Raw genomic sequence first — 25,259 nt, 5'->3', positions numbered from 1 at the left:
TGGCCAGTGCCTGAGTCCTAAGGCATTTATTGTTTAGATTCTGATGCAGGACTGATGAATAATTTTGGAGAAGAGCCCAGTTGAAAACAACTCATTGTTACTGAGGAACTTGGCTTGTATATGACGGGAGGCAGCACTTTTGCAGACATTTATTATAATTGTGTTTACCAGCTCTTATGGAAGAATACGTCTGATCAAGGGTGAAGCACGAGTACTGTCAGAGACAGGGATATTATGAACCATCATAAGGTCTGACACTGCCACTCAGAGTGAAGGAGACTTTAGTAGAAACTGTACATGGATGTTAGATCTTCATCTGTCTACTGTAGCATGAATTTTGGTTACCCATCTCAGCATACATTGTTGGCTCCTCTCTTCCCAAAAGAGTCAGATTGCTATAGCTACTGAAAATCTAGCTGCTGCCCATCTGTTTTATCCTTCTCCCCTTGTGCTTCTCCTGTCTGTAAGAGCACTGTCTGGCAATCTGTCAGCAATCGTATTCTCTGTTCGTGTCAACTGCTGCTTGATGTTGTTTGCTTTCTACTTGTCAGGAAACATCAGGTTCTGAAATGTTTGTCATTCAGGAGAATGACAACCTCAGCTTAAAAACTACTTGGAACAGTACATTCCCAGTTCATTGTGTCTTGTCTACCTGGAATTCACTCGCAAGAACCTTGGGGTTCAGACCCTGTAGTCTGAAGGGGCCTGGCCCAGCACAGTCTGTGACAAACTTAGGCCCAGAGTTTCAAGTGGTCACACATTTTGTTTGAACAGCTTGAGACACTTTGAAGCTGCTTTTCAGTGGTGCTAAGCACCTACAAATTAATGAACTCAAAGATTACTTCACCTCTAAGCACTAAGGACTTCTGACAATCAGGCCTAAGGTTCTCAAATTGGGCACCTGAAATAACAGAATCATAGAACCATAGAAGTGTAGGACTGAAAGGGACCACGAGAGATGATCTAGTCCTGTCCCCTGCACTCAACACAGTACTACATAATAACTAGGCCATTCCTGACAAGTGTTGGTCTAACCTGTTCTTAAAAACATCCGGTGACGGAGATTCCACAACCTCCCTAGTCAATTTATTCCAGTGCTTAACTACCCTGACAGGAAGTTTTTCCTAATGTCCAACCTGAACCTCCCTTGCTGCAATTTAAGCCCATTGCTTCTTGTCCTATCCTCAGAGGTTCACGAGAAAAATTTTTCTCCCTCCTCTTTGTAATAACATTTTATGTACATGAAAACTGTTGCCATGTCCCCTCTCAGTCTTTTCTTCTCCATACTAAACGTAAGTGCCTTGAGCTGCCTCTTTGTTCAGATGCAAAAGACTGTTTCCTTTTTCTCCTTGTTGCACACTGAGATGGAAAGAAGAGAGTTTCTTTAAACTTCAGTTTGCTCCTGTTTGGAACTGAGGCTTCTATTTTGCCCTCTTCTTGATGTTTAAAAGCAAGCTATTTTTTGCTGGCTACCCCATATTGGGAGTGTTACTGTTTGTGGGCAGTGTCTTCACCTGTCTTGTTATTTGTAGGTTCCTCTTTCTGTGAGTGGGTCTTGTAGTAAACCTTCACAGTAACTGAATTTGGGGTTGTTCTCTTCACTCTTCATTTATTAAATATACTGTAGAAGCAGGAGCATACTCTAGGTGATGAAATACCTAAAAATGCTCCACAAAAGCAAAACCCATTGTAATAAAAGCACTAAGAGCCCAATTAAAAGGAAATCCTTAGGGCTTAAATATATTAGCAAAAGGAAGTACTTAATAGTTTATATTCACAGAACTCCTCTCTTTTCTAAGAAGTCCTACCTTATACCATGTCAAATGAAGTGCCATCCTAAACAAGACTCTTGCTTTATGTTTTCCCAGTCCTGAATGACTACTCTTTCTATGGAAAGATTTGTCCTTCCTAGAGATCAACCAGGAAAATGAACCTGTCACCAAGGAAGAATTTCGAAGACCTCCAGGATCACTCTGAAAGCTTCTGATTTTTCATCCTACATACCCAAGTTGTTACACCAAGAAACATATTAAAGCATGTCCTCCCCTGCCGTCCTACTGAGGATCATAGGATAGGATTTTTCAGTCACCAGCTTTTTTGTGATTCTGCCCTCGACAATTTTCTGGTTTTGATTAGAGCAACAGAACTCCATACAATCATCAGGAGGCCTCTGTGGCTCATCACTGAGGGTGGATACAGCTTACAGTCTCAAAGCTGTTGTAATGACTCTGGCCATCTAGGTGGGGAGGCTTTTATGGATTCCCTTACAAGCCTGGGAAATGGGATGAAGTGAGGCCTATCAGTTTCCTGGAAATTATGTTAATCTATTTAGGCCTTTTGTTGGGTTCTGGTGACCTAATCTAAGGGAAGTTTTGATTTGGATGATATGAAGCACACATTGCTAGGACGGGGTGAGGGAAGGGAGGCAGGTCGAAGATTTTAAATGTTATACTTTTATATTTAATCCATCATAAGTTTTAGAAGGCTCTGGCTATAAATGCTTTCTCAAACTCACAGACAAAAAGGCTAATTTAGTTTATTGTTCCTTCTGCCCTCACACACTCAAAGTTCTAAAGATCTTTGATAAAGCTGCAGTTTAGCCATAAAAAAAGCTAGGGCTTGATCGTAGTGAATCTGTTGGTTTTTCTGCTCTTTTCCGACAAGTTGTTATCTCTGGGGCACTTCTTTTTCCTTCATCCTGACTACAGCCTGAAGAATCACAGAGAAAATTGCATGAAGTAGACATGGTACAAACAGTGGAGAGAGAGCTCAACAGGATCCAGAAATTAAGAAGCGCTCTTTCTATTTTTGGACCAGATTCTGAACTCTCACCGTGTAAATCAATGGAAGCCAATAGAGTTATTTCAGGCTGTCACCAGTGTAAATGAGACAGTCTAGCCTTGATTCTAATATTGGAGACCCAAAAATGGGTGCAAAGTCTTCCAAATATATTTTTCCCGGGTGGATTAAGATTCTTAATATCGGAAGAATGTCATTTGTGATGCCTTTAAAACAATAGATGTCTACAGAAGTTATTCTTGTACAATCCTCAGGAAGCATATTTATCTCCTGGTTGGAGGGATTTTAGTCTGTCTTTCTGGATGTTTGCAAAGCTAGCTTTGGACTATCATTTCTTGGTACTCTTTTTTGCAGCTTTGGAGAGAATGGTCTAAATTCATTGGTTAAATCCAGATTTCCCATTGCTTTGTTATAGCTTCATATACATTTGTTCATGTAAGGATGTAGTTGAGAGAGTGGTGTGGAATATAAACAATTATTTACTAGTAATAATTGTTAATTGAATTCCCCTCTTTCCAACTACAACCCGATGAACATTCTTTCTCATTTACTCCTGCATGTTCATTTTTTACTGCTATAATCTCACTGTATTTACTGTAGATACAGTATGTGTGTGTCTCTCTCACACACACAAACACCCTTCCAGTTTTCACTGCCCATAAAAATCTGGAGCTGAAGGGTGAGGGGCAAAATAGATGCTGTTTATGGCTATGGGAGGGTCCTTCTTTTCACTGCTAGGTGACCTGGCCATGTTTACTTTGGCGACCTTGCTTTTCATAAAAGAGGTTTTGTGATGAAGAGAGAGATTCAGCTAATATACTAGTGGTAAGTTATATATTATTTCATCACAGAAGTTGAAGCCAAATAACAAAGCCAGTCCCGGGGTTGGGGTATAAAGACTGTTTTAAATACTAATGGCTGTATTTGCAGGTTAAAGCATCCTTTGACTACATCATTGGTACTATGAGATATGGTTGGGAAAGACAAATATATCATTCACTTAGGTGAGGAGGAGGAAGAGGCGGGATATGGGAACTAGCCTTTGGCCAGCAGTTTTAAATAGAACATATCATAGGAAAACAAAGGTTCATCTAGCATAGGAAGTCACGGCCTCGTCAGATTCTTGTCTGCAAAACTGATAACCAAGGCATTATGGTTCCAGGTTCATTGTGGGTTACCTTCCCTTGATTTTTTTTATGTCCTGTATGTTGAGTCATGCCATCTGCAGTCATGGCAGGTCCTGTCCTTACTATTTCATGCGTTTTGACATTGAAATGGCTGAATCATTGTTAATTTTTTTAACAAAATTTTGATTTTGTTGGTTTCAGTCACTGATTGATCCTTTTTTCGCTTCCTTTTCCCCCCTGTCTCTCTGTGCTTCGCTGGACATGGCCCTTAGGGGAGTTCTCAGGTGTGTATCTCTCCTCTGTTCAGTTTCCTTGTTTCTCTTTATCCTTGTTGAGTTTAGATTGAATGATGTGGTATACACATGATACTCCCCTGCTGCTGTCCAATCAGAGTTGGTTTTGCAGCCTTTGTTCTGCCTTTTCCTTGTTTGATTGGCTTGCACTGATAAGTCCTGATATAATACAACATCTCTGCTTTATGCTCACATGCCTGCTATGTCTTGATAAGCCTTTTTTTTTTTGGGTGGCTTTCTGTAGGTTCGCTCCACGCTCTTAATAGGACCACGAGGAAACCCTACTATGTCTTTCCCTCTAGTCTGGGGTGGAAAGTTCCTTTTTGTCAGGGCAGGAGCTGTACCCCAAGCCCAATCCAGGTGGGCACAGAAATCTAGCTTAGGTTCTTCTCCTTACTCCAAATGAATGAAGATTGAGATGGACTTGAAAGTGGCAAAACTTCTGCTCTTTGTTGAAGCCTTGTCCTCCTGGTTAAACATTTTGCAGATGCTGTCTCTGTGCCTTCCTATTACGCTGTTTTTGTAAAGGAAACTCACTGCTTTAGGGCCACATTCTGCCATCAGAAGTCATCCCTGGGAGCCCTACATTTGGAGAATTTGATCCTTCTCTTACAGTGCACTTAGGGCCTGATCCAGTTCCCAAGTTGGATTGGGCCTTTACTGCCTATCCAAGGCAGTTGACGTGCAGATACAAATGTCTTTGGGGGCAGTGCAGACGTGCTGAGTGACTTCATGTCCCATTGACTCCCTGGGAGTTGAGAAAGCCAGTGCCTCTCAGGGTTGGGCCTACAGAGCACTGAGAGAGCTTTGTCAAGGAAAGGGAAAGCAGCATGCATCTTCCTTTCTTTTGGTCTGGATTTTCTTTATCATTCTCCCATGAAAGACCAAAGCCTAAGATATTTCCCCAGGAAAAGCCCCACTGAAGTGAGTGGGCATGTGGAATGTTCCTGTGTAAGGAAATGGGCGTGACCCTATGTAAAGAGAGGAAGGGCACCCTGGATATAAACTATGATTTCCCCCCATTTTAATTTCCCTCTCCCGCTGTCTTTCCCATGCCCTGTCCATGCTGTCTGGTTAGTTACCTTTGTTGTGGGGGTGGGAGATGATTAAGATGGAAATGGAACAGGAAATCCTGTGGAGCATATTCTGATATCTCAGGCTTTAAATCCCTGTTAGGCCAAGCTCTAGTGAGCAGGATATAGACTTGCCCCTACTGAGCATCACAATGTACACCATGCACACATACATGAATATGTATCACTGTATCACACACGTCATAGTATGTACCACGCACACACATTCATACACACTGATGAGCTGCTCTATTTGCTGTTTACAGATTGGTACTTAATGGCTGCTTTTTTCTCTTCCTTTCTTTCTCCCCTCTCCCTTTGTCCCCATCTCTTTCTGTTTCCCCTTCTCGTATGGAATGGCTCTCATAGTGCGGGATGATTTCTTTGGTAAGGCGAAGGCCATTTTTAAAATATGTTTTTTCTTAACTCCTTTTGTCCACCCAACATCTCTTCATGCTTCTTGAGTTCTCTTGGTTTTGTTTTTTGTGGTGGTGATGTCATCTCTTAGACACAGGAGACAATAGCTAAGTTTCTGTGGATTTGGGCTTCCCTTTTGTTTCTGGATGTAGTTGATCATCCACTTTGATGCTTCAGACTGTGACTGTCTGTCTGAATATGGAAGATCTATAGTATGGGATGACTCTGTAAAATATGTCTCTGTCTTCCCAGGTTTTTCCTCACTTTGGTTGCATGCAGGGGTACATGAAAAGATCTCCTTTTAATTCCACCCCAGAGTTCTCTTCATATAGATTGGGTTGTCCCTCTGCTAACTTCTCAGAGTTTCCCCACTCTGTGCACTAAGATCAGGTTGTCTTGGAATACCATGCTGCTGCTTTGGGGAAGATTGTCTCCTGTCCTCTATTTACATAAATAGCCCTCTGTACCATTCCTGGGGTAAGGTGTCCTGTAGTTTCCACTGTGCCGTTTTTGGGAAGGTATCTGTGGCTTGGACAGTGTGGAGCTTCTAGTTCTGGGGTGATTGGCTGATCCTCTCCATCACAGCTACTTTCTGTACTGGAGATGCACCAGTACCCAATAAGTAGCAAGGGAATCAAAATGCAGAAAGGAGTAATCCAAAGAAGGTCCTACACATGAACTCCCATTACCCATTCCTCCCTTCTGCTTCTGGAACATCACTATGCCATTTCTGAAAATGCTATTAGATATACATTTAATTTAGTTTATTGCTAAAAGCCAGTAGGAGGGGGTGGGAATGTCACTTTTAGGGATATAAGTAGAGTTTAAAAATAGTAACTGTTTAACCTATTAAAATTCTATCGGTTAAACAGTTAGCCATTAAGGAGTTCTGCCCCACTATGCCCAGGACTCCACTGCTGGCTGGTGCGCGGGGCTCTACTGCCTCCTCGTTCCCAGGCACAGGCGTCAGGGGAGTTTAATTGTTAACTGAAATCAATAAGACTGATGCTTATCGGTTAACCGGTTAAACTTTTACATCCCTAGTCACTTTATAACCAGAGTCCCATGCCCATAATCTCTGAGCTTAGTGGATAGCACCGTACCACATATGTGATCATCTGTAGGAGGAAAGAAAGGGGGCATTTCTCATTCCTCTTCCCCCACAACAGAAATACGTTTTTAGTAGGTTAACACCCAACTTGGAGTTTTTGTCTCCCACTTCTGAGGTGTTTGTAGTGTTCCCCACCCCCAGCACCCTGAGAACACGTAGCCTGAAACATCAAAGTGATTCATTTCCTGTCTATTCAGTATTTTTTAATTTTTACTTTTTAAAATGCTGCTTCTTGTCCATCCTTGCTGGGAATTTGCTTTTGCCATCATGAACCCATCCCATCTAATTGTGGGAAGAGGATCTGTGTGTCGAAGTGTTGTTTCTCTAACTTCCATTTACTTCAAGTGTGAGTCATTTATTATTTTCCTGTAAAAGTGAGTTTACACCTTGAATAATTTCTATATCTGTTATAAAGGAAGGAATTTTTGTACAGCAAGGTAATATGATGGAGAACTTCGCAAACCATGGCAGTTGTGTGAGCTTTTTGTACTTCATCATCTGTAGTGAGAGAATGCTATCTAAGCATCAGTGTCATGCCATGAGGGGAGAGGGGTTGTCTTTATGCTTCTACCCCCTAGAATTCTGTTTGGCCCCCATTGGGGAGGGGACTGTCTCTATAGCTGTAACCCAAAGAATCCCTTCGAGCAGGAAACTGTCCTTGATGGGTTGGTCCCCTTTCAGTTTCACTTAAAAGTAATGAACTCAGCCCTCGCTCTTAGGCTCAGATCTTTAAAAATGTGCATGCAAAAGTGCAACCTCATAGCCCTGTGTGTGAGCTGCATTTGTGCCACAGCGGCACACCTTTTACGATTAGGGCCTGCAGTATTGTGGCTCTGAATTAATCTTAATATCTTTAGAGATGCCTAAATAAAACTAAAGAAACAAGGGGGCACCCTATGTAAAACCCTGCTAAGATTGCAGTAGTAGGACGAGGATGGTGCCATGGAGCCTTCATGTGCATGGAGCTGGCTACAAGAATTCTGAAAATGGGTATATTTAAGGACTGGGGATTTGGCTTCTATACTAAGAAAAGCAAAAATTTTGTGACACCCGCTGATGGGTTGTAAATTGGACAACACTCTGCATTGCTATAAATCTGTGGACACTAAGAACCCCTGAACTCCTAGCTTCCATCCATAGCAGTCACTATAAGGAACAGTTGTAGTATGTCAGGGTTGGAGTGGGAGTCTTAGACCCAGCTTCTCCTAACCAGCTTTAGTGCAACCATCTCCTTGGCCCATCCCCTCAAGGAAGCTTGTGTGTATTTAGGTAAGTGGTAAAAAAAAAATTGTATTCTTTACAGAAAAGACACACGGACACATTTGCTGCTGTTAGGTATTATTTCAGCAGGAGGCACTCTGCAGCAGGACACACAGCTGTAAGGCTGCCTAGCAAAAGCTATTTCTCTTCCTAAGCATGAGTCAATTAGCCCAGAATAAAGCTCTGTCTTTCTGGAGGTGCAGATCAAAACTTCCGGGCCTCTTTTTTCAGGAATGGGCAAAGAAGTGGGGAATCTGCTGTTGGAGAACTCGCAACTTCTGGAGACCAAGTAAGAAATCGTTGCATGTTCTGAGCTGCTTATCTATTTTTATATGCTTCTTGTCATCTTGGAATAGATCTGCATCAGAATTCCTGCCTCATCGAGACATGTTGGCTTCTGGTTTGGCAACCTTTCTTTGATGGTTTTGGCTCCTTGGAGTTCCTCTTCCTCAAGCCATGTTTGAGGGGCTTTCCTTTGCATATTTCTTTTGTACAGTCACTTGACTGAACATTCCACACACATGCTTGTAGGGCCTTACACCTCTTGAAGTCAATGGCAGGCTTTTCATTAACTTCGTTGGTAGCTGGAGCAGTCCAGAATGGGACAGGTGACCGTTAGGAAATTATAATGTTCTGAACTCTTCACTGCAATAATTGCCTTCTGCAAAGGAAAATCACGACTCACAAATGTCTTAGAATTCTTTGAACATATCAGCAAAGTGGTAGATAAAAGAGAACCAGTTGAAATAATTTATTTAGACTTCAAAAAGCCTGCCGACAAGGTCCTGCACAGCAGGCTACTAAAAAAGTTAAGTCGTCATGGGGTAAGAGGCAAAGTATTGTCATGGATCAAAAACTGGCTAGAAGATAGGAAACAAATAGTAGGATATTATCATGGCAAAAAGTTAATACCTGGGTGCCTCAGGGTTCCATACTATGTTCTTTGTTGTTTAGTATATGTATATAGTACATGTGATCTGGAAATGGGGATGAGTAGTGAGATAGCAAGATTTGCAGATGTTTAGGTTAGTCGGACCAGAGAGGACTGTGAGGAATTTCAAAGAGACCTGAACAAGCTAGGTGAATGGGCAGTATGATGACAAACAAATTCAGGGTTGATAAATGCAAAGTAACATACATTGGAGGGAAAAATTTAAGTTATTCACATACCTGTCAGAGTTCTAAATTAATTGTATCAACACAAGAAGGGGACTTGGCCATCATTGTAGACTGGTCAATGAAGACTTCTGCTCAGTGTGCAGCTGTAGTCAGAAAAGCTAACCAAAAGTTAGAATGAATAAGAAATGGGCTGTAGAATAATACAGAAAAAATATAATGCCATTACATAAGTTGGTGGGACATCCTTATATAGACTATTGTGTGCTGTACTGGTCATCCCATCTCAAAATGAATATTACAGGATTAAAGGGGGTTCAGCGAAGGGGATTGGGAATGATAAAGAGCCTGGAAAATCTCTCATATAAAGAGAGATTGAAAATATTGGGATTGTTACCTTAGAAAGGAGACAAATTAGAGGGGACATGATAATATATAAAGCCATGAATGGTATCAAGAAGGTAGATTAGAAACTTCTGTTCTTTCTGTCTCATAATACCAGAACAAAGACAGTCAAAGAAACTGAAAGGAGGAAAATTGGGAGCCAATAAAAGGAAATACTTTTTTAAACAACACACAATTAGACTGTGGAACTCATTGCCACATTAAAATTGTTGAGGCTAAAAACGTAACACTATTCAAAAAAGGGATGTGATGGCTATCAAGAATATCCACAGCTGAATGATAACAAAAAATAATAGAAAGGATATTAAACCTCATGCTGTGGAGCTTAAGCCAAACTTTATTAGTGATCAAGATGCGACCTAACATGGGGGGCAGATTACACTATGTCTGCCTTTTGTGGTGTGCTCACATGTTCCCCTGAAGCAACTGGTGCTGGCCAATCGAGACAGGATTCCATACTAGATAGTCTGATGCAGTCTGGCAATTCCTGTGTTCCTATCTACTCCCTCCCACCAACCCCACCACTTTTCTGTGAGTTCCCGCTACATTGAATGCTTTTGAGGCATGTGTGATTTTTTTTTCTCAGCTGCCTGTAGGAGGCAGTTTCTGTTCTCAGTGCATCTCTCTTTACTGTTCCTTTCCCCGCCTTAAAGAAATGCTTTGAATGTTGTGAAGAATGATTTGATTGCTAAGGTGGACCAGCTGTCTGGGGAGCAGGAGGTGCTGAAGGGAGAGCTTGAAGCAACAAAGCAGGCCAAAGCCAAGATGGAGAACAGAGTCAAGGAACTGGAGGAGGAGCTTAAAAGGTGAGTGCTGCACCCACTGCCTCAAACAGCTTCCTGATATTTGATTGGTGGAAAGAATTCTGAAGCACTTAGAGGAGAGGAGAGTGATCAGGAGCAGTCAGGATGGATTCACCAAGGGCAAGTCATGCCTGACTAACCTAATTGCCTTCTATGATGAGATAACTGGCTCTGTGGATGAGAGGAAACCAGTGGACGTGTTATTCCTTGACTTTAGCAAAGCTTTTGATACAGTCTCCCACAGTATTCTTGCCGGCAAGTTAAAGTAGTATGGGCTGGATGAATGGACTATAAAGTGGATAGAAAGCTGGCTAGATTGTTGGGCTCAACGGGTAGTGATCAATGGCTCCATATCTCGTTGGCAGCCGGTATCAAGTGGAGTGCCCCAAGGGTCGGTCCTGGGGCCGGTTTTGTTCAATATCTTCATTAATGATCTGGAGGATGGTGTGGACTGCATCCTCAGCAAGTTTGAGATGACACTAAACTGTGAGGAGTGGTAGATAGGCTGGAGGGTAGGGATAGGATGCAGAAGGACCTAGACAAATTGGAGGATTGGGCCAAAAGAAATCTGATGAGGTTCAACAAGGACAAGTGCAGAGTCCTGCACTTAGGACGGAAGAATCCCATGCACTGCTACAGATTAGGGACCGAATTGCTAGGCAGCAGTTCTGCAGAACTGTAGAGGTTACAGTGGACGAGAAGCTGGATATGAGTCAACAGTGTGCCCTTGTTGCCAAGAAGGCTAACGGCATTTTGGGCTGTATAAGTAGGAGCTTGCCAGCAGATTGAAGGACATGATCATTCCCCTCTATTCGACATTGGTGAGGCCTCATCTGGAGTACTGTGTCCAAGTTTGGGCCCCACACTACAAGAAAGATGTGGAAAAATTGGAAAGAGTCCAGCAGAAGGCAACAAAAATGATTAGGGGGCTGGAGCACATGACTTATGAGGAGAGGCTGAGGGAACTGGGATTGTTTAGTCTGCAGAAGAGAAGAGTGAGGGGGGATTTGATAGCTGCTTTCAACTGCCTGAAAGGGGTTCCAAAGAGGATGGATCTAGACTGTTCTCAGTGGTACCAGATGACAGAACAAGGAGTAATGATCTCAAGTTGCATTGGGGAGGTTTAGGTTGGATATTAGGAAAAACTTTTTCACTAGGAGGGTGGTGAAGCACTGGAATGATTTACCTAGGGAGGTGGTGGAATCTCCTTCCTTAGAGGTTTTTAAGGTCAGGCTTGACAAAGCCCTGGCTGGGATGATTTAGTTGGGGATTGGTCCTGCTTTGAGCAGGGGGTTGGACTAGATGACCTCCTGAGGTCCCTTCTAACCCTGATATTCTATGATTCTATGAAAGGCCACAAAAAACCCTAGCTAATTCATACACCTCTGCTGTCAGCTTAATTATTTTCCCTCGTGGAATTTATGATTGGAATTCAAGGGTACCTCCTGTCTTAGATATGAAAATTGATTTTCTTGCTTTTTAAGTAAAAAAAAAAATTTATTCATTTTTTTTTTTTTAGTTGCATGAGAACTTTTTTTGTTAGATTTTAACATTTCCCAGCAGTGTTTAAAACCAGTTATTCCAGGGCTTGGACACAACTGGCACATGCCCTTATGTTGTGCAGCACCTTTTTGAAGCTGCTGTCTCCAGAATCTCAGCTTTCACTTTCAAAGAATCTCTAGCTGTTATGGTTCAGAAGAAAACTTCAGAAATGTGACCAGACTGCAACCACAGCAGAGATGTCTATATGAGAATGCCAAGAGTCTGGAACAATAGCTCTCAGAGGGCTGAACTGCCCCATTCATTTCATTAGAGGGTTATCTCAGATGCCGAGTAATGATATTTAAATGTCAATATTGTTAACTATTTACTCCCTCCTGCTCAGAATGAGGTGGAGAGTCACAGATCTGCACAGTTGACTGAGAGTGACATCTCATTTTGGTGCCATAAGTGGGTGGCATTTGGGAGATACCACCATTTATTATTTTCCCCTAATCAAGTGGGAGCCAACCCCCAGGAACCTAGCAGAGCCTATCATCATACTGCAACCCCTCTGAGGGGAGTCAAGCACAAGGAGTCCAATGGAGCTCAGAGCTGCACGTTCATATTTTGAACATCTGCACAATCTACTGTGAATGGCATCTCATTTTGGGTGGAGCTTATTTTGTGGGCAGAGCCTGGAAGAGCACCTCCTTTTTTCCCTGCCAGTCTAAGTACGAGAACCAGATTAGTAACAAAAACGATACAGACTAGTTTCTTTTTATTGTCCAAGATGACTGAAATTCAAAAAGGAACCATTGTCTTCTTTGAGTAAGGTGTGATGTAATTCAAGTAGACATAAACTTCACTGTAGATACTTTAAACTAAAGCTCTCCTAAAAATGCATTAAACATTTTATTAAAATCTTTTCAGTCTTCCTTCCCCCACTATTGTTGTAGTGGAATGATCTTGTGTATTAAAATCTTTTTCACTGCATCAAGGCACCCTCTATTTAAAATGAGAAGGCCAGGAACATGGTATGATCGGTTAAACATTTGTTGGTTTTGTTTTGTTGGACAGTGAATTTTTTATCAACAGTCCAATATATTTTTCCTGGTTAAGAACAGTTCACGTTTGTATACAAACTGTTTCTCCGTGGAATGGAAATTGACTGGTCCGCTATTATAGCTCAGGAATGACTGAAATCTTGGAGCCTGTGGACTGAAAGTTACATCAGGGCCCTGGGAACATCAGAGGTTGCAGAGAAACGAACCTCACTGAGAAAAAAGTCACTGGTACTCTTAGAAATAGGAACGTACTCTCAGTAGCCTGAAATTATAGTAGCCCTACTTTACTGCCATATCAGTGCACTGCCAGTATTACTAATATGGGATAATCATGTTAACTTCATCCAAAGTTATTTGCTATGAATATCAAGAGGGAAGTTTTCTTTTAAGAAAAACCCTGAGGCTGTATATTGGGCTATGTTTCCTATTTAATGGTTGCACAGTGGCTGATTAGGTAAATCCCAATTGTATTGTGATTTCTCAGGGCATACTGCAGACCTCATTGCTTCTCTCAGATGGGAATTGGTTACCAAATACAGAATGTAGACTTGCTTATGCTTATATCTTGTGGAGAGTACATTGTTTTAAAGGGATACTGTAAGGTTAAATAAACTTGTTACCATGTCTTACTAGGAATCCTTTAGGTTACCTAAACTTCAGTACTTTAAAAAAATCCGATGTATTCTTTGCTATTTATACTGGATTTTTGCTTTTTTTCACATCAATTGGCTTGTGCAATGACATTAGACTAGTTAGTTTCATACTTCTTTTGGTTAGTTTCACTTTGGCCCAGCACTTCAGTGTTGGGGTTGTAAACCCAGCAGAGGAATGTTTCTTTTTAAATGATTTATCATTGAAATAAAAAATGAAAACATTGCTATTCATATGATGTTTTATAAAACCCCTTTAAAACCAAATCCTAAATGTTATGTCTAAACTACTGGACAGTGTCCCTTTGAGATAAGCATATTACAATTGGTGTGAGATGTTCACAAAGTGCATTGGAGTAATGCCCAGTTGCACAAACATCACACATGACACTCCTAGTCATAACTTATACATATCTTAGGAGGAAGCAGGAATGGATCCTGCAGAAGTCAAAAGGTCCCTTGCTCCGCAAGTAGACCCATTGATTTCAGTGGAACTATTCACAGAGTAAGGTACTACTTAGCATGAGTAAGACTGTCAGAATCAGGCCCATGGTGGCTTGTTTGTACAGGTCACAGTGGGAAAGAGGCTTGGTAAATATATTCTATACTTTCATACTCTTTTATGTATAGTTCTCCAAAGGGTGACTTAGAATCTGTCCAGCAACAGCTGCCAACATATTACTTTCTGGTTTGTTTGATTTCTTCTTGTTTTCTAGAGTGAAATCTGAAGTGATCGTTGCCCGACGAGAACCCAGAGAAGAGGTGGAGGATGTAAGCAGCTATCTCTGTACAGAATTGGTATATTACATTATTAAAATGCCTGTGGGGGAAGGGGTTAATATTCTTGTTCTGTATTACTTTATCTGAATTTTAGCTCAAAGTCACTGAGATACAGATCGCTCTGCCCTTGTTGATAATGAGGGCAAAGCTGGCCAACCCTAGGTTGTTACTGCTGAATTTTTTTTTTTTTTTTTTTTTTTTAAAGGGAGATATCCTATCTCCTAGAGCCAGAAGGGACTTTGAAAGGTCATTGAGTCTAGCCCCCTGCCTTCAGTAGCAGGACCAAGTACTGATTTTGCCCCAGATCCCTAAATGGCCTCATCAAGGATTGAACTCACAACCCTGGATTTAGCAGGCCAATGCTCAAACCACTGAGCTATCCCTGCCCCTGGAGGGCAGTGAAGCACTGGAATGGGTTACCTAGGGAGGTGGTGGAATCTCCTTCCTTAGAGGTTTTTAAGGTCAGGCTTGACAAAGCCCTGGCTGGGATGATTTAGTTGGGAATTGGTCCTGCTTTGAGCAGGGGGATGACCTCCTGAGGTCCCTTCCAACCCTGATATTCTATGATTCTATGAATATTGCCAACAACTGGGTCCAGCATGTGATTTCCTCTGTATATGCCTGTTTATGTCAAATCATAGGCTGGCAGGGAGAATCGCTTCTCAGTGACTAAGCTCATCGTGTCCTCAGGGTACCTGCTGTTCAAAGAGGTGGTTTCAGAGTATATCAGTACTCTGTTCAGCATTGCTAGAATAATGCCCTCTTCAGTGTGTTCCTCCCATAGCATCTAATTTTCCTCTTTATTCAAATTGCAATCAGTTTAACTGGACAATCTTTGCTGGAGTCCATTATCATATTGCTTACACAGATGAGCTTGTCTGATGATGTTAGTTATGTTGTAGCCTGAAAGGATTTTATGCAGTGTCTCTTGCACTGATCTGAAAACTCTAGCCAGTTCCATAGCAATAACCATTTTAACCTAAAGGCTTTACATTCACCCAATTTTGAGACAGAAAACTTTTTTTACACTCCTTTTTTTCATAATTTTTTTGAACTATCTAGCATTGGCCACTGCCAGATGCAGGATGCCAGAGGAGGGGGACCAGCGATCTACTCCATTCTGTCCAGTCCAATGGTTCTGTGGTCATTTCTTTGGGTGTTTTTTGCTAAGGTTAGGAATTTCCAGTTTTTCAACCTAGCCCAGATGTAGCCAAAAACCAGACAAACTAGGGAATGATAGAAATACACCTGGAAATATCACCTCTTATGTGACAGGAAATCTGATCCACCTCCTCTCTCCACCCTAGCACACAGAAAAGGCATTCTGCTCTTATTGGCTGAAAAGTATTGGGCCAAATTAATCACTAGTGTAATTCCATTGACTTAACTGGAGTTACACCAGAGATGAATTTAGCCTATTGAAAGCTTTGAGTTCATGGCAAGTTTGCAAATAACTCCTGTGAATGCTGGATGAAGGGTTCTTTTTTGAGCTGAGCTGTGCTAATAGTCCTGTGTTTTAAAAAAATAAAATAAAATGCAACTCCCACTAGATTTTTTAATAGTAATTTCCTCTTCAGTTACATACTTCCTCTGTCTGCCACTCAGATGAGTGAATTTCAAGGAGAAGAAGGCAGGGCTTTAGATTGCTAGTTTCCACTAGCCCATTTTGGTGTAGTGCTGCACCATCCAAAAGAGTTACATCAGCCTTTTGGGATGAAATGGGGATATCAACAATTATAGACAAAACTCAATGCTGCTTCCTGGTAGCATGATTCCAACATATTTAAGGTTTCCGGTAGGCAGCCTTTTTCCCCAGCTGTCATGGAGGTCTTTGCTACTTATCATGCATTGCTCTCATTTCCCTTCCCCTGAGGGGAGTGTAGCATGTAAGATCTTTTTCCCTTTTCTGGTCCATATGCAGATACACCAGCCCACAACAGCCATACTTGCCTCTACTAAAAGAAGGCCTACTTATGTTATCCTCCTCAGGGAATCAGACAGAAAGTTGTTGGCAGGGAGCGGGGACCTTGGCCATTTACAAACGGAGACATTGAGATTCCTCTTTGAGTAGATGCAGATGTGTATTCCATTTAGGTATGTGCACCCAGCAAGCTGAAGCTGGAGTCGGAGACCTTTGCCCAGCATTACCCTTAGAGTACAGTAACTCCTCACTTTACATCCTCCTGCTCAACGTTGTTTCAAAGTTACATTGCTGCTCCATTAGGGAACATGCTTGTTTAAAGTTGTGCAATGCTCCCTTATAACGTCGTTTGGCTGCCTGCTCTGTCCACTGCTTGTAAGATTCTGTGGAAGAGCAGCGACTTTAAAAGGGAGCATTGCACAAATTCCTCTTCTCGGCCTCCTCCCCTTCCCTCCCAGCACTTCCCCCGCTGTCAAACAGCTGTTTGGCAGCGCTTAGGACTTTCTGGGAGGGCGGGGGAGGAGTGGGGATGTGGGGTGCTCCGGAGAGGAGGTGGAGTGGGGGTGGGAAGAGGTGGGCCTGGAGTGGAGTGGTGTCTGGAGCATCCCCCAGCAAAGTTGGCGCCTGTTCTTCTGGGGGAAGCTGCCGTTGCTGCTGCGCAAGGTGCTTCCTAGTGGCCTTGCCTGCAGCAGGCTGTGCCTGTGTGGGGTAAGCCGGGGCACCGCCCAACCACAGTACAATACTGTACAGTATATAATGCCTTTTATCTACCCCAATAAAATTTCCTTGGAACCTAACCCCCTGCATTTACATTAAATCTTATGGGAAAATTGGATTAGTTTAACATCGTTTCACTTTAAGTTACATTTTTCAGGAGCATAACTACAACGTTAAGTGAGGAGTTACTGTACTCATGGTCCCTCTCCTGGCTATGTGAGGCAGTGCTGCCCCGATCCCCTTCAGTTCCTTCTCACCACCCGTGGCTGAAGTCAGAGCTCTGTGTGGTTGTAAACTCCCAACCTCGCATTTAATCTTAGCCTAGTTTATTGTATATAGTTAGTTAGTTAGTGGTAGTTAATAGCTAGTGTCCCCTGGTGATGCGCTCACTGGGGTTTAAACACTGTCCTTTGTGTGGAGGGGCAATTTCCAACAGCAATCTCACACACAGTGCCTGCTTTGTCTCGGCAAGCCCACCTTAAAGAGCATTGTTTGATTTGTAAATCGTTCAAGAACTGGACTCAGGTGGCGCGGGACCTTTGCGTCAAGCAGCTCCTGCTTGAACGGGCCATGCAGCCTGATCCAGTACCAAGGCCTCCTTGGACTGAACATCACCCTCGGGCTCAGAGAGCACTGCTGCCTCTCCCAAGAGATGGCGGAGCTGTTCTCTGTCATCAGTGCTAAGGAAGAGGTCTCATAAGACCAATCGGGATTGCTCCAGGTCGTGGGGTGACTCCTCTGCCTCCCCCAGGAAAAGTGTGAACTGGCGCCGGCTCACAGGATGGTTGGGGTATCTCTGATCCTTTCCTGGTACCAAGTGGGAAGGGCAGAAACCTGATACTATTGACTCCGGTTCCAGCCTCTGGAGCATTGATCCAGTCACTACCCCGCCCTTTCCATCCCCTTTTACAATGCTTGGGACTTGATTACCTCCAGCAGCTGGGTCCTAGACAGTATCAGATCAGGCTATGCAATCCAGTTCACCTCCATGTCTCCTTCCCACATCCCTTCCCCGTCCTCTGCAGGGCCCTCTCTCACCTTCTCATCAAACAGGTCAGCTCTCTCTTGAAGACGGGAGTGGTGGAGGAGGTTCTGCCGGAACACCGGGGGCACAGTTTTTACTTCCAGTACTTCCTGATACTGAAATTCAAGGCAAGATTCTCAAACTCTGTGGCCTCAACAAATTTATCAAGCACATGAGATTCTGCATGGTCATTCTATCGGTTGTCCTCGCCGCACTGTCTCAGAACAACTGGTTCACTGCTCTGGACCTTCAGGGCACTTACTTTCATGTGGCAATTCTACTGAACCACAAGAAATTTCTGCATTTTGTGATAGGAAAATGTCACTTCCACTATATGGTTCTCCCATTCAGGCTCTCTTCTGGCCCCTGAGTCTTTACCAAATGCATGATGATGGTCATGCATATCTCAGGAGGAAGGGAGTTCCTATACCTTGATGACTGGTTGCTGAAGGGCAGCTCCAGAGAAGAGGTGTTTGCCCACGTTGACACCACATTGCGTTTGCTCAACCGTCTGGGACTCATTTTAAACACTGCAAAGTCAATCTTGGCTCCTACTCAAAAAATCAAGTTCATCAGGGCCCTGTTAGATTCCACGGGGGTGAGGGCTTTCTTGCCGACCAACCAAGGTAATTCAACGGCTCTGCCTCAGTGTGCAATCTCAGCCTTCCATGATAGTCCACGTATGTCTGAGCCTGTTGGGCCATATGTCCGCTTGCATGCAAGTGGTCCAGTTCACCAGGCTGGGCCTTCACCCTCTTCAGATGTGGCTCAGGATGGTCTACTGCCCTGCCTTGCATTCTGTGGACAGGTTGCTTCACCTTCCTCCACCAGTCCTGGATTCCTTGCAGGAATTACCCTCGCAACATGTGCCAAGGAGTCCCCTTTGTGAGGCTGCCCCTGACCAAGTCTGTTGTTACTGACACTTCCCTTCTGGGTTGGGGGACATATCTGGACCCGTTGAGGGTGCTGGGCCTGTGGTCGGAACAGGAAGCTTCACTCCATATCAATGTGTTGGAACTTTGGGCCATCCACAATGCATGTTGTACCTTCTGAGACCACATCCGACACACAGTGGTTCACATACTCCCCAGCAATACCACTGCAATGTACTATGTGAACAAGCATGGGGGGGCACATTCCAAGTTACTCTGCCTGGAGGCGATCAACCTGTGGCAATTTTGCATTGAGGAGACATCACTCAAGTAGCAACCCATTTGCCAGGGGAGCATAATCGTCTTAATGGACCATCTCAGCAGGGTTTTCTCCCTGAGCCATGAGTGATCTCTGAAGGAGAGCGTTCTCTGGGTTGTCTTTGCAACATGGGGTACCCCCAGGATCAACCGATTTTTGATGAGGAAAAACAGGAAGTGTTGGCTATTCTGCTCTCGACATGGCCTTCACCCAGGCTCCCTCCAACATCTTCCACTGCAGCTGGTGATTGACTCTTCTGTATGCTTTCCACCTATTCCAGTCATTCCTCGGGTCATCCTCAAGCTCAAAGCAGTGTGGGCCAAGCTCATCCTCGTTGCTCCAGGATGGCTGACACAGTGCTGGTTCTCAGATCTCCTCGCTCTGTCAATTCAACCTCCTATATCGCTTCCTCTCCATCCCAACTTGCTTGCTCAGAACCACAGCTGCACCCTTCATCCTGCGATCAGCTCCCTGCACGTCATGGCTAAATTGAAGAGGAAGAACAGTGCTTGGATGCTGTCCAACAAGTCCTACTCAACAGAAGGAAATCCTCCAGTAGGACGACCTACTTAGCAAAATGGAAATGGTTCTTGTTGGGGTTCTTGGCCCATGGGATCCAACCAGCAGAGGCTTCCATCCAGAACATCTTGGAGTACCTGTTACATTTTCAGAAATCGGGCCTGCGCTCAGTTCACTGAGAGTGCATTTGGCAGCAATATCAGCATTCCATCCCCCGATTCAAGGGAAGTCAGTTTTTTCCAATGCCATGGCGATACTCCATTCTCCAAGGATAAGGTAATGCTGTGACCACAGCCAAAGTTTTTATCCAAGGTGGTCTCTGTTTCATCTGAATCAGGTGGTGTTTTCCCTAAGCCGCACTTTTCCCTGGAAGAACCACGCCTTCATACTCTGGAGGTCAGGCAATGTCTAGCCTTTTATCTAGACAGGACTAAAAGGTTTCGTGTTTTGCCTTGTCTGTTTGTGTCATATGCGGACTGCAAGTAGGGGCAAGCGGTCTCTGCAAAGACCATCTCTAAATGGATAAAATCTTGTATTAGGGCTGCATGTGAGAGAACTTCAGCTGCACCTCCTCAGCGGATATTGGCTCATCCAGGAGAGTGTAAGCGACACTGATAGTGTTCCTCAGTGACATTTCCATACTGGACATTTGCAGGGCCGCCATGTGGTCATCCATACATGCATTTATGGACCACTGTGCTATTACCGCATCTTCCAGAGCAGGCACAAGCCTCAGAAGGGCAATCCTGTGATCTTTATTTCAGTAGACTCGGAGCCCTGTCTGGATTGGGGTGCTGCTCATGAGTCACTTAAGCAGAATACATGTCTGCATCTACTCGAAGAAGAAATGGTTACTTACTGTAATTGTGGTGCTTCAAGGTGTGATGCAGACATGTGTTCCATGACCCACCCTCCATCCCCTCTGCATCGGAGTCTCCTCTCATGGGATTTCGGTGCGAAGGAATTGAGGGAGATCAGGGCAGTGCTGCCTCATATAGCCAGGGCCCCAGGAGCCACAGCCATGAGCACCACCCCTCTACGGGTACTGCTAGGCAAGAGGCTCTGGCTTTGGTGTGCTGGGTGTCGGTGGAATACACATCTGCATCACATCTTGAAGAACCAGTTACAATCAGTAACCTTTTCTTACTGGGAGTTGGCAGAGAGGAACTAACCAGCTTGAGCCCGGCGCTTGTAACTTGCTGGACATCTTACCTGAACAATCTCCATATGGCAGGAAATTCTGCTGAGCCCCACAGAAATTCTCTTGTTTTTCAGATGTCAGTGATTACATGTGCCTTGCATTTTCAGTGACTCATTTTTTCTAACTTGACAGGTAACCACTAAGAACATTGGAATTTTAGATTTTGAGGGTTGAGCCACTAGAACCACTTAGTATATTTCAGTCTGTAAAAGCCTAGTGCTAGGGAGCTCTTTGAATGCAAGGACTATGAGCCCATGTTTCTTCCAGGTCTGTGTCTAGTGAATCATGCGCAACGTTCTATCCTCCCCTTACAGATGCCTTTTCCTTCCCGGTCCTGGTAGCTGAGCACCCGTTCTAACCCAAGATGCTTGTTGTGCTCCATCCTAACTTTTAGCCTTTAGCACTGGTTAGCTGGGGAATTACTGCACGTGGGAATTTTGACCATGTCCTTTTCCTCATGCTGCACAGTGGTTAGTGGGAGGAAGTGCCTCCTTGGTATCCTCCCCAGAGAATCAGCCAGACTTTGAGAGAGGGAGCAGGTGAGTGCAGTCATGCCAGGTGATCAGTTGCAGCAGTTCCCCCTGCCCTACCATTTTCTCTTCTTATTGAAAATGAGCAGGATGCCTCCCATCTCTTCCCCATCTTATGAACAAATGCTGTTATATGGTGCTCCCTGATTTTTATCCCCAAACTGCTGTTGAAGCCATTTGGCTACAGTTAGAGCCTCAGGTGGGAGGGGAAACATTAAACAAGATAGGCAGACAACTGACAATTGTGTCTTTCATCTCCTGACTTCCTCGTTACTAACCTCAACCCCCTTCCATTTCTTGTTGGCTGAAGCAGTGCTCCTCCCCCCTGCAGGACAACATTCCCATAGCCCAGCGCCGCCGCTTTACCCGTGTAGAGATGGCCCGTGTCCTGATGGAGCGCAACCAGTACAAAGAGAGGCTAATGGAGCTACAGGAAGCTGTCAGGTGGACAGAGATGATCAGGTGAGGCTGGGAGTTCCTGTACAATAGGAGGGGGGGCACAATCTGGTCACACGTTTGGCCTGTAGATTGGACCTTACAATTTGTGGGGCCCAAATAAAGAAATTAGGTTGTGAGTTGCTGAAAGTTCTCAGAACATAGCGGGGTCTCTGATGCTTAAAACCTGCTCTTCTGGTTCCTGTAGCTGGGGCTGGGGTTGAGAATGAGAGTGTGAGTTGTCAAAGTTACATGGAGGCCCTGAGTGGTTGTGTTTAGGGTTGGTCCTGCTGGCTAAGGTGAATCTTGCAGAGTTCCCTGTATGTGCCTTATAACATGGGAAAGTAACATGTAACATGAAAGTAACATGGGAAAGTATAACATGAGGAGTAAAGATGGCCCCTGATTAATGAATCTCTGTGGCTGCAGCTAAAAATGAAAACAATGTCTGAGCCCCCAATTACCAGGGGCTGACTGTGGCCCTGGTAGTGATTTGAGCTGATACCACTGATACCACTTTAAATTGACAGCATTTGTTTCCACATCATACACACATAGAGACACAATCTACTCCAGTCTCTTTCATTACTGGAGATGGCTGTACCTCAGCTCCTTTTGTCCGTGTCATCATTTGAATCATGTTGCCAGAATAAATTCTTGAATGGAGGACTCCAAGGCCTGGTCTACACTACAAGTTTAGGTCGAATTTAGCAGCGTTAAATCGAATTAAGCCTGGACACGTCCACACGACGAAGCCCTTTTTTTCGACTTAAAGGGCCCTTTAAACTGGTTTCTTTACCCCACCTCCGACGAGGGGATTAGCGCTAAAATCGGCCTTTTTTGGGTCAGATTTGGGGTAGTGTGGACAGAATTCGACGTTATTGGCCTCTGGGAGCTATCCCACAGTGCTTCATTGTGACCGCTCTGGACAGCACTCTCAACTCAGATGCACTGACCAGGTAGACAGGAAAAGCCCCGCGAACTTTTGAATTTCATTTCTTGTTTGCCCAGCGTGGAGAGCACAGGTGACCACGCAGAGCTCATCAGCACAGGTAACCATGATGGAGTCCCAGGATCGCAAAAGAGCTCCAGCATGGACCGAATGGGAGGTATGGGATCTGCTCGCCATATGGGGAGACGAATCAGTGCTAGCTGAACTCCGTAGCAGAAAACAAAATGGCAAAATATTAGAAAAAGTCTCAAAGGCCATGAAAGACAGAGGCCATAACAGGGACGCACAACAGTGCCGCGTGAAAGGAGCTAAGGCAAGCCTACCACAAAGCCAGAGAGGCAAACGGAAGGTCCGGGGCAGAGCCGCAAACATGCCGCTTCTACGCGGAGCTGCATGCCATGCTAGGGGGTGCAGCCACCACTACCCCAACTGTGTGCTTTGACTCCATCAATGGAGAATCACGCAACAGGGAAGCGGGTTCGGGGTACGAGGAAGATGGTGATGAAGACAATGAAGATAGCTCACAGCAAGGAAGCGGAGAAACCAGTTTCCCCAACATCCAGGATATGTTTATCACCCTGGACCTGGAACCAGTAACCCCCGAACTCACCCAAGGCATGCTCCCAGACCCTGAGGGCACACAAGGGACCTCTGGTGAGTGTACCTTTGTAAATATTACACATGGTTTAAAAGCAAGCGTGTTTAATGATTAATGATTAATTTGCCCTGGCAATCACGGCCAGTACAGCTACTGGAAAAGTCTGTTAACGTGTATGGGGATGGAGCGGAAATCCTCCAGGGACATCTCCAGAAAGCTCTCCTTCATGTACTCCCAAAGCCTTTGCAAAAGGTTTCTGGGGAGGGCTGCCTTATCCCATCTGCCATGGTAGGACACTTTACCACGCCAGGCCAGTAGCACGTAGTCTGGAATCATTGCATAACAAAGCATGGCAGCGTATGGTCCCGGTGTTTGCTGGCATGCAGACAACATCCATTCCTTATCTCCCTTTGTTATGCTCAGGAAAGTGATATCATTCACAGTCACCTGGTTGAAATGGGGTGATTTTATTAAGGGGACATTCAGAGGTGCCCGTTCTTGCTCGGCTGAACAGAAATGTTCCCCGCTGTTAGCCACGCGGTGGGGGGAGGGGTGAAGTGATCATCCCAGAGAATTGGGTGTGTGGGGGGGATTGTTGGGTTTGTGATGCATGTTAACCCAGAAACCGCAGCCCCTCCTTTTACATTGCAAACCCATTTTAAATGGCCAACCCAACGGGCGCTTGGTATGGGAAATGAGGGCGCTACTGTTTGAAACCATTCCCACGTGTTAAGAAGGTTAAAAAGCCAAAAGACTGTGGCTTACCATGGCTCCCTGCAAGCCGGAATCTGTTGCCTGGCACTGCGTGAGTAATCTCTCACACCAAACCGGCAGGCCCTCAATATAAGAGGAAAAATGCGACCTTGTAACAAAAGCACATGTGCTGTGTAATGTGAACAGCAAAATTTAATGTGAAAGAGTGTACCCATTGTTCTCTAAAATATGTCTTTTTAACCACCTCTCCCTTCTCCTCCACCAGCTGCAAATGTTTCTCCTTCACAGAGGCTAGTGAAGATTAGAAGGAAAAAATGGCGGACTCGGGATGATATGTTCTCGGAGCTCCAGATGTCCTCCCATGCTGACAGAGCACAGCAGAATGCGTGGAGGCAGTCAATGTCAGAGTGCAAAAAAGCACAATATGAATGAGAGGAGAGGTGGCGGGCTGAATCGTGGGCTGAAGAGAGCAAGTGGCGGGCTGAAGAGGATAGGTGGCGTCAGCTTGCTGACAGAAGGCAAGAGTCGATGCTCCGGCTGCTGGAGCATCAAACTGATATGCTCCAGCGTATGGTTGAGCTGCAGGAAATGCAGCAGGAACAGAGACCGCCACTACAGCCCCTGTGTAACCAACAGCCCTCCTCCCCAAGTTCCATAGCCTCCTCACCCAGACGCCCAAGAACGCGGTGGGGGGCCTCCGGCCACCCAGTCACTCCACCCCAGATGATTGCCTGAGCATCAGAAGGCTAGCCTTCAATAAGGGTTAAAGTTGTAAAGTTTTAAACTGCAGTGCGTCCTTTTCCTTCCCTCCTCCCCCACCCCTCCTGGGCTACCTTGGCAGTTATCCCCCTATTTGTGTGATGAATTAATAAAGAATGCATGAATGTGAAGGAACAATGACTTTATTGCCTCTGCAAGTGGTGCTCGAAGGGGGGAGGGGAGGGTGGTTAGTTTACAGGGAAGTAGAGTGAACCGGGGGGGGGGGGAGGGAGGCAGAGGGTTCATCAAGGAGAAATAAACAGAAGTTTCACACCGTAGCCTGGCCAGTCACAAAACTCGTTTTCAAAGCTTCTCTGA

The 25,259-nt window shown here is 44.6% G+C and overlaps 1 protein-coding gene across 4 annotated transcripts in view; it reads left to right on the top strand.

The window, feature by feature from the left end:
- MAPK8IP3 (mitogen-activated protein kinase 8 interacting protein 3) overlaps nucleotides 1-25,259 on the top strand; it is a 163,113-nt gene that overhangs the window by 98,872 nt on the left and 38,982 nt on the right. For 2 of the 4 annotated variants that reach the window (XM_054041312.1, XM_054041311.1), the window contains exons 9-12: nucleotides 8,312-8,369; nucleotides 10,255-10,407; nucleotides 14,317-14,398; nucleotides 21,815-21,945. In XM_054041312.1, the coding sequence (XP_053897287.1) occupies nucleotides 8,312-8,369; nucleotides 10,255-10,407; nucleotides 14,317-14,398; nucleotides 21,815-21,945 (424 nt within the window). The remainder of the gene's footprint in view (nucleotides 1-8,311; nucleotides 8,370-10,254; nucleotides 10,408-14,316; nucleotides 14,399-21,814; nucleotides 21,946-25,259) is intronic. The other 2 variants (XM_054041314.1, XM_054041310.1) reach the window with 1 other exon arrangement.

Source organism: Malaclemys terrapin, chromosome 10, assembly GCF_027887155.1.
Source record: "Malaclemys terrapin pileata isolate rMalTer1 chromosome 10, rMalTer1.hap1, whole genome shotgun sequence".
Taxonomy (NCBI): domain Eukaryota; kingdom Metazoa; phylum Chordata; order Testudines; family Emydidae; genus Malaclemys; species Malaclemys terrapin.
The sequence above is the reverse complement of the archived record's forward strand: the minus strand, read 5'-3'. Positions and strand labels throughout refer to the sequence as shown.